The sequence below is a fragment of the Melospiza melodia genome, chromosome 5 (assembly GCF_035770615.1).
Source record: "Melospiza melodia melodia isolate bMelMel2 chromosome 5, bMelMel2.pri, whole genome shotgun sequence".
Lineage (NCBI taxonomy): Eukaryota > Metazoa > Chordata > Aves > Passeriformes > Passerellidae > Melospiza > Melospiza melodia.
In genome coordinates this window covers 69,453,722-69,463,397 of record NC_086198.1, presented here as the reverse complement: position 1 = coordinate 69,463,397, position 9,676 = coordinate 69,453,722, and the positions used below count along the sequence as shown (strand labels likewise).

General features: G+C 44.6%; 1 protein-coding gene across 1 annotated transcript; it reads left to right on the top strand.

The window, feature by feature from the left end:
- Positions 1-1,981: 1,981 nt before the first annotated feature.
- Positions 1,982-9,451, top strand: SRD5A3 (steroid 5 alpha-reductase 3). The gene is given in 6 exon segments (XM_063157259.1): positions 1,982-2,340; positions 2,343-2,629; positions 5,619-5,770; positions 6,161-6,355; positions 7,527-7,649; positions 8,095-9,451. Coding segments are annotated over 6 exon segments (1,347 nt in total). The 5' UTR covers positions 1,982-2,010; the 3' UTR covers positions 8,355-9,451.
- Positions 9,452-9,676: the final 225 nt, after the last annotated feature.

Genomic DNA, 9,676 nt, shown 5'->3' with positions numbered 1-9,676 from the left:
CATTCCTTAAAGCTTAGCTCATGAAAGAGGTATTTGATATTAAATATTTGGTAGTTCACTGACCTCCATGAGAGCTGGGTTAGATAAATTTGGAAAATTATTGAAGTGCCAAAAAGTTGAGTACGTGTCACCCTAAATGGCAAGATTCACTGCATGTCTTTGGGTATGTGGGACTGTCCTGCTGGAGCCCTGCTGTCATACACCAGATTATTCCCCAGCAGCACACCTGCAGGCACTCTGGCTTCACTGTCTCATGGGGGCACTGTAACAGCCACATTCCTTGTCCTTCTCTTTACAAACATCCCCAAAGCCCAAACTCTACAGAAAAATGTATCTGGAGTGCCATGGAAGACACTCCAGACACACATAGATCCACTCAGACTGTTGCAGAGCCATGCCATACACCCAGCTAGGAGTCTTTAGACCATGATTTCATGAAAATAGCAACTGCACTGGCCAACAAAATTGTTGAGCAAAGCTATTTCAAGTTTTAGAAAGTTGCTGCTCAGACAAGGAAGGACTTGCTTTATAGGCCAGACCATTGCTGCCCCTTGTCTTATCTGTCTTGTGGAAGTTGTAAAAGGAGCAGACTGCAGAGACAAGGCTGTGACATGTCTCCTTTTTGTTTCAGAAAGAAAATGAGGCTGAAAAGAGGTACATCTGCTGTGTTTCAGAGAGACACACTGCAAGAGTGGGGTAGACAATGTCCAGCTGAGGGGAATGTGCAGCACAGAAGCACAGGGTGCCTTAAGTCAGGACCTGCAGAAGGACATTGCAGCTGTGACCTGCAGGCTGTCACAGGCAGCTCCTGAGCCATCACTGCTTGCACAGCAGGCACAGCTGCCCCCTGCTTACACATGCCTTGACCTGCTGGGGCTAGTCACCTCAGCAGCCCTCTGGAAATGTGGCTGTGTAGAACTTCGAGATAAGCATGGCAAGGCAGCTGCTGGCTGAGGTCCCCAGCTGCAGGGCTGGGATGCAGGAATGGTGACACTCCTACCTCCTGCCCAGCACAGCCTGGGCATGCTCTCCTTCCCCCTGCTCTCACCAGCTGGGGAATTACCCACATACAGCCAGCTCCTTCCTCTCACTCCCCAAAGATTTACACCCACCTGGCTGATATATTCATCCCCTGCTAATTACCAAAACCATTTGGCCATGAAATCCTTGAACCAGATTTAGGATTCAGTTATACAGAATTTACAAGAGAATTAGACTGAGCACCAAGCATTGTCATAAATTATATTGAATTAAACATATTTATTATAACCTGTCATGCAGATAGAACCAGAGAGCTACCAATACATTTTAGCAGGAAATGTGAACTTCAATTATTTTTTCCCAAAGCAATGTTACTGACGTCATGGGTGCTTCAGCAGTGCATGTGCTGCTTTGAAGGATTCACTGATAGGATTGATTAATGTAGTCATATCTCAAAATAATCTAGGCAGGATTTATATCTCTGCTTTGTAAAAGTACATTGGTAAAATATAAAATGTGCACCTCAATGTCCTTTACTGAAGGACCCAGAAATTAAACCAGCACTCAAGGTGCAGCCTCACCAGTGCTGAGCACAGGGGGACAATCCCTGCCCTGCTCCTGCTGGCCACACTGTTGCTGACACAGGCCAGGGTGCCATTGGGCTGCTTGGCCACCTGGCACATCTGGCTCATGTTCAGCCCCTGTCACCAGCACCCCCAGGTCCTTTTCTGCTGGGCAGCATTGCAGACACACTTCCCCCAGCCTGTAGCACTGCACGGGGTTGTTGTGACCCAGGTGCTGGACCCAACACTTGCCTTGTTGAACCTCACACTACTGTTCTTAGCCCATGGATCCAGCCTGTCCAGACCCCAGCCTTCCTGCCCTCCAGCAAATCAACTCTATCCCCCATTTGGCGTTATCCATGAATTTACTGGTGGTACACCCGACTCCCTCATACAGATCAACAATAATGATATTAAACAGCATTGTGCTCAATACTGAGCCTTGGGGGGCACCCCTGTCAGCTGGATGCAGCACCATACACCACCACTCTCTGGGCCCGCCCACCCAGCCAGTACCAGCGAAGGGTACAGCTGTCCAAGCCGCGGGCTGCCAGCTTTTCCAGCAGACTACGGCGGGGAACGCCGTCCAAGGCTGTCACACAACACGGCCCGGCGCTGCTCTGGGCGCGGGGGCAGGCACAGCGGGCAGTGCCCAGGCTCCGCAGCGCCGCTCGGGCTCCGGGGACCCCGCTTTTCCCGAGAACGGGAAGCGGAAGGGACAGCGCCGCCGTCGGGGCGGGGCGGAGCGAGGCGGAACGGGCCGGGGCAGGGGCAGGGGCAGGGGCAGGGGCAGGGGCCGGGCCGGGCCGGGCCGGGCCGGGGCGGAGCGGAGCGGAGCGGAGCGGGTCCGGGGCGATGCTGGCGGCGCTGGCCGCCGCCTGGTCCCTGCTGGCCGCCGCCTGGTCCCTGCTGGCCGCCGCCTTCCTGGCAGCGCTGCTGCTGCTCCGGCGGGCCCCGGCGCCGCGGCCCGGCCGCGCTGGCCTGGTGATCGCCGGCCTCTTCCAGGACCTCATTCGCTACGGGAAGACGAAGCGCGGGTGCGGGCAGCTCCCGGGCTGGCTGCAGCTCCTGCAGGTGCCCAAGAGGTGAGGCCCGTCCTGCCGCCGTGGCGGCGCGCAGCGATGGCCGCGTCTCGGGTACCGGGTGCGCGTCTCGGGTACCGGGTGAGTGTCTCGGGTACCGGGTGTGTATCTCGGGTACCGGGTGTGTATCTCGGGTACCGGGTCCGTGTCTCGGGTACCGGGTCCGTGTCTGGGGTACTGCAGCCGGAGGTCGCGGCAGTGAACAAGCAACACACGCCGAGAGCACGGCGGGGTTTGATAGAGTTGGGCTCAGCTTTGTTGCGAAGTGTTACTCTGGTTCTGCAGATGGGGAACCGAGGAGCATAGAGACTGCGAGCGGTCATACAGAATCCGTGTGCTCCACATCGGAACAAAAACCGAATCCCTTGAATCCCAGTCGCATGCCAGGTCTCCAAAACAAATCTCCCTGCAAGACTCAGGTCAGGCACCTGGGAACGTGAAATCCTGAGTAATTGTGACTCTACAAATATGCTGCAGGTTGATTGTCTTACACCAGTTTGCAGTCATTGCCTTCTCCCTTCAAGATTTCTTTTTGAAATGTGGCCAATACCAGCATGGCAGCACAACAATCTAGAGCTTGCATGAACAGTCTCTGATAAGGCAAAAGAACCACTGCATTATCCAAACCCATCTTAACAGATGTTTGATGAAATGAAATTAAGTATATGTATATGTTTAGATGTGTAATTAAATTAATTAAATTAAATAGATGTTTAGTGAAATCATGGAAGGAGGCAGTCGCCCCTCCACCCCCCTTTACAGCTTTTTATATGGTTTTATATGTTATGGGATTTCTTATTTTTTAATCAGCTGAGATTCATGACTAGAACTAGTCTTTGACTTGAACGTAGGCCAGACAGGATCTTGCAAGGCCAGCAGGACAGGACTGGGAAGCTACTTAGCCTGAAGATCTGATCTCCCCTATTGTAACAATCTCTGACACATTTTGTATACAAAGCTTTCAAATGAAAAGGTAAAAAAAGTTTGTGACCCAGCAAGTTATTAATGGAAAGATTGTAATCTCGGTTATCAGGCTTCATGACACAGAATATACCCAGAGATGTGTTTAAAATGTGCAGTACCCTGAGTGAAAATAAGGATTCATAAAGACTTTGTCCTAATCACTATGTACTGCAGCTTCTTGTCTGAGTTGACCTTTCTCCAACAGAAGTTTCCCAACACCCCTGCTTAGGGAGATTGGTGTCTGAAGAATGTGCTTTTTCAGGGAATTGTCCTCAAGGTCTCAATATGTGCAAAGCAATTCTGTTAGTTAATCATAATAATGACAGTGAATCCCTAACACTTCTACCCGAAGGAATAGAGAATATCTTGAAGGTAGCCATCGAGGTGTTTTCTATTCTTTTCAACTGTGTCTTGTTTCCAGACAAGCATTGTGTTTTCACTAGCCTGGGCTTGTTTTTAACTTTGCCATTCTGTCTTGTAAAATGTTGTGTTGCATTTCAGGTTGGTTTGGCAAATAGTGAAAATTCCTCTCGTTGAGGAGGGATGGCACGTGTACTTGCTGCAGTGCTGGTTTGATGTGTAGGTCAGATACACCCCCACTGTAATTGGGATTGCTGAAAGCTCGAAGGGTGTGTCTCTTTTTAAGTTGCCAGGGCTTGTTTGTGTGCTGGTGGCAAAAATCGATGTGTGGAGAAAGTTTCCTGGCAAGTGACAAGATATGAGTCAACTGAGTAATAGGACTTCAGGGAAAGAGCTTGAAACTTGGAGGTGATGGTGTGTTTTTATCAATGTACAAATTCTGTTTGTCTTAGAAAGTGAGGGAGGGGGCTTAAATTTTAGTTCTGCTGTTGTGAATCAGCAGAGAGAATGTTGCAGTTTCTGCTTGGTAGCAGAAGGAACTGAGGAGAAGTCATAATCTATAGGGAAAGGCAGCTGCCAATGGACAAGGTGCCCTGGAGCACGCAGGGATGCTCGCTAGTGCTGTGATTCTGACTTGATCTCTTTTGTGCTCTTGAGAGATACCTGAGCTGCTCTGGGGAGGGTCGCTGGTTTCTCTAAGCAGGGGCGTTGTAGCCCTTCACTGCCCCAAGAGAAGAGTTTGTATGTTCAACAGAAATATGGTCTTCACTTGACTACACAGGTACAGCCTAGTTTTGTACCTGTAGTTACATTGTCAAGTCAAGGCCATCAGCGTCTTCCCATGGGACTTATTTTATCTCTTTGCAGATGTTTCCAGAAGTCTTGATTTTTCTTCACTGCCAGAAGGACTTCTAATTTTAAAAGCAAAAGGAAATACTGGATCACCTAGTTTGAGCTGGATATTGTAAAGAGCTGTAGGCTGTTATCTCAGCCCAGTTACCTGCCTTGACTGTCATGTCTTGCATTTTGGTAATGCACAATATGCTTTTGTACATGCATTACGGGGTTGGGAGATTCTTTGTTTTCTTAAAAAAACAAATGTGTGGTCTTGCCTTGTAATCACCCAGCAGTGTTGATGGTCACTGCTTTTTTTCTATATGATTGTTGCAGGCCTTGAATTTGCAGAAGGACAAGATGTTTTATGTAGAGCAGGGTAATTACTTCTGGGTTTCTTTGATGAATTTTAACATGTCATGTAATGCACCCGCTGGAACTGAGAAAAGCGGGAGTGCTGTGAGGTGCAGCAGTTTGGAAATAAGCAGAAAACTAATCTGAATGTGCTTTGAGTGGTGTAAATTATAAAGAAAATGTACATCACGGTCAGTTGTAAGCCTTGAGGAGTACTTTTGCAATGTGTGGATTACACTGTCTCCTCTTTAGTGCAGCTGTGGTTAGTAAGGTAAGCTAAGTTAGGATATTCCAGGCAGCATTTTACTGGGTTAAAATGTGGTTATTCATGCTTGATACCTCTGAAGTCCTGAGTTTTCTACTTGGACATTTGATGTGGGCACCAAAATGGAATGTACTCCCCATCAGACAAGCATGTCCTGCAGCTACATTTCCAAGGAATTATGAGAACATTAATGAAAACCCTTTTTTGTTCCCACAGGTGGTTTACTCACTTTTATGTGGTTTCTGTGCTCTGGAATGGTTTCCTGCTGATCTCTCTTTTCCGAGCTGAGTTCCTTGGAGAGTCACTCCCATCATGGATTCAGGACATGCACCATGCTCTTGGCAGAGATTCTCAGAGCAAGGACACAGGCAAGTATTCCAGAAATTATAGTGTAGCCATATAAATAAAAAACTTGGATATGGAATTTGTATCCAAGTACTACTTCATTGGTTGCTTTTCAGCTATGCTCCAAATTACTTTCCTGGTACACCAAGTGCCTTTGTCATTATTGAAGATAGAAATATTTATGGATATGCTGGCTTTCAGCAGTCCTTTTAACAGAAAACACCATTAGCACCTCCTGGAAGAAATCTTGCTCTGATCAGCAGTGCCTCACCTGTACAAATATTTTTCCCAGTTAATTTAAAATGAGGGTAAAATTCTGCTGTGGGAAGAGGGAACATCAGTCTTTTTTAAGCACTGTCAGGGTTAAATTATTCCTGTCTGTTTCAAAGTTGCTGGTTTTTGTCTGTAAGCAGATAGTGAGCACTTCTCTGCGCTCCTGGTTCTCTTGCTCCTTTGGCTGCATAGCTGTCGAAGGCTTGCAGAATGCCTCTGGACCAGCGTGTTTTCCAGTGGTGTCATTCATATCGTGCAGTACTGCTTTGGACTTGGTTACTACATTGCTGTTGGCTCAACTGTGCTGTGTCAAGTGCCTACTAATGTCAGGAATGGTAAGTGCCTGCTTAGTTATCATCAAAGATGCAGTTTTGCTCTCGTTTGTTTCCATTGTGGCAAATGGTTTCATAGAGAGCTGCTTGTTTGAGAAATGTGTTAACTGATGAGACATAAAAGTACTTCCTGGCATAGTTCAAAGTAATTACATTTCAGTATATCATACAATCAGCCAGCATTATGCACAAACACAGGCAGGGACACACTTTCATGGTTAATTGCTGAAAGGATATAGATTGTATGCTTTGTGAAAGATAGTAATAGGTACCAGTTCTCAAATGCCACTACATAACTTCAGTGCTCAAACTAAAGAGGAGTTTTTTTTGTTATAATCTTTCCTGCAAACTGAGTCTGCAAAGCTGTCTTGGTCACCTCCTTTTTTTTCCATGGAGAACTTGCCACTGCTCTGCCTTGACTCAGGCAGTGTCTTCTTTCCCTTGGTACTGCAATGTTTCCATTAATACATGAGAAATTTGTATTATATAACTTGTTTCTGCCAACACATTCCATTGGGTCTCACAACTGAGCTGCTAAATCCCCTGCACAGACGAACCATCAGCTGGCTGTAGCACTCCTCCTGTGATTAATTTTTGTGAGGCAGTCATTGCCAAGTTTGGTGAAGTTTTTAAGCACTTTGAACCACGTTGGGCAGAGGTTGGTGGGTACATGTGTGTGTACGTATGTGTATCACTGTGAGGGAGACAACTGTGTGCTTGCATGTTGACCTGAGCCATGACAACGTGTTTAATTAGGATAATAATCGTTACAAACAGTGTTGAATATTGAGGTCTTAGGCTACCAATTATGTGTCGTTTCACATCACACTGTATTTCAAGCTGCTGGATTAATAACTAGGTATTTTATTAGAGAGCAGTCAAGGGAAATGACCTACTACCTGGGCACTCAAATGATACAGGGTTTCAAAGCCTCTTTCAAGGAATTAGAGGCTCACTACTAGAATTTTGTAAGACAGTAACATTTGAGGAAGTGTTATATAGTGTTTTGAGATGTTATATATGTTTTATATATATATATATTGTTTGAGATATTATATATGTTATATGTGTTATAACACTATATGTTTTAAACACTATATGTTATATAGTGTTTTGAGATGATGCTTGGGAAGTTACTTCATGGCCATGTATTAATAAAACATGTTTCATTCAGGAAAAAAGCTTTCTGTGCAGATCTGCTGGTATCACATCATAGGAGTTATGGTGTACATTTGGGCCTCTCTTCACCAACACAGATGCCTTGCAATTCTAGCTAATCTTAGAAAAAGCAGATCAGGTAAGATGTTTCATTTCTGTCAAATATTTACCTAGGGTTTCTTTTTCTGGTTGTTTCAATATGCTTCCGTATCTTCTAATACCTTAAAAACAAGTGTTTCTCAGTTCTTGTAGTATGTAGAATAAATGAGGCTGTTTGGATGGCTGAAGTGGGGGGAGAGGGTGTGGTATGTCTGTATATATAGTTCTGAAAAACGTAAAATGAAGCTAACAACTTAAGGATAGATGTGTTTCCATACTCTGTTTGCACAGCCAGAGGTGGCATCTTGTTTCATTAAGTGCAAAGCTGTCAGATCAGATGGAGGTGGATGACGATGAGTAATCAGCACATTGTTCTGTAATTGTGAGAAGATTATGATGATGAATAAGTATATTGTTCTGTAATTGTGAGAAGAAGAGTTTGTTTCATGCATCTTCCCAGTTAATTTCATTCTGTTTGCTTGCAGGAAAGGTTGTAAGTCTGAGCCACAGTGTACCTTTTGGAGACTGGTTTGAGAGCATCTCTTGCCCTCATTATTTTGCAGAGCTCCTCATATATGTTTCTATGGCCATCACACTTGGAATGCACAATGTGACATGGTGGTGTGTAGTGATGTATGTTCTTTTTAACCAGGCACTGGCTGCTATTTTGTGTCATGAGTTTTATCAGAAAAACTTCAGCTCATACCCAAAGGAACGAAAAGCATTTATACCGCTTGTTTTTTAGATAATTTTTTCTAAAGTATTTTCATGCAAACTGGGAATATAAGAGATTAATGGCTCATTAAAACCAAGGTAAAGTCACACACTTTCTCTAATTCTACCTCAAAAGCCCATAATTTTAATGATAATCTCATCCAAGTGACCAATTTCTGAGGAAATGTTAGGTCTCTGCATATCATGCAAGCTAATAAAGGTTTACTAAAGACCTTAATTCAAAGTGGAGAGATGCTAATTGTGTCTTTTCTCTTTTATAGTTATATCTTATGCATAAAACACTTGCTGTTGTGCAACAAGTCCAAATTCATATTTGTGAAAACTAATGGAAGGAGGGAATCATTTGAACTACTGTATTTTATGTCTTGACTAATATTTAAGCATATTTCTTTCCAAGTCTCTTTTCTTTGAATCACTTCAGAGGGAGGCAAATTGTGTATCTTTCTGTGCTTCCCTGGTGACAGTGAAAACCAGCCACTGCTTTACAACTGGAAGCACAAAAAGCAATGGAGAAAGCTGTGGTGGAGGAGTGACTCATGCTCAGCAATGGAGATAAACAGACCCATTTGCTGCATTATCTCTTCTGCACCAAAGTGGTTTTGTTCATTGATGAAGACTGCTTTGTCCCTAAACTGGGAAAATAGTGGAAGGTCCTCTGACTAAAAAGAGAGTAGAAGAAAAATTGCAGAAAATTAATGTTCTTTGTTGTGGTTCTGTTGTCTTTATAGTCGGTTTTTGGAATCCCTTGTGTGTTAGGGGGGACAGCTGTGCAGGATGACCATAACCACAACTACACTGGTTTCTAAACAGATATAATGAACTGCCAGGGCAGAGCACACACAGAAGACAGTACCTAACAAACATTACAAAGAAATTCTTTACTGGGGAGATAATGTAACTTAGCACAGGGACTTCTTTTGCACTTAACTATTGAATATTTTGATCCTTCTCATGACACTGGTGTGAATGATCCCTTTGTGTGATGAACTGATATGGGTGCTGGTGTTTCAGCATGTTGTCTACTTACATGCACACATTATTTTGTACATAAGAAGTATTTTTATACAATGAAGTATATCCTAATAATTAAAAGTTTATTATACTGTTTCTATTTTGAATGGTTTTTCAAAATTGAGCTTATGTATTTGAAAAACATGAGCAATAGCTTTATTGCTCCTCAGGAAGCACATTCCTGTCCTTGCTCTGTGGAGAGCATTGGGGCACACAGCTCACCTGGGAGAGCATCACCTGGAGTGCTGTGTTGGGTTCTGGGCTCCTCAGTTCAGGAGAGACATGGAGCTCCTGGAGCAGGTCCAGCAAGGGCAACAGAGA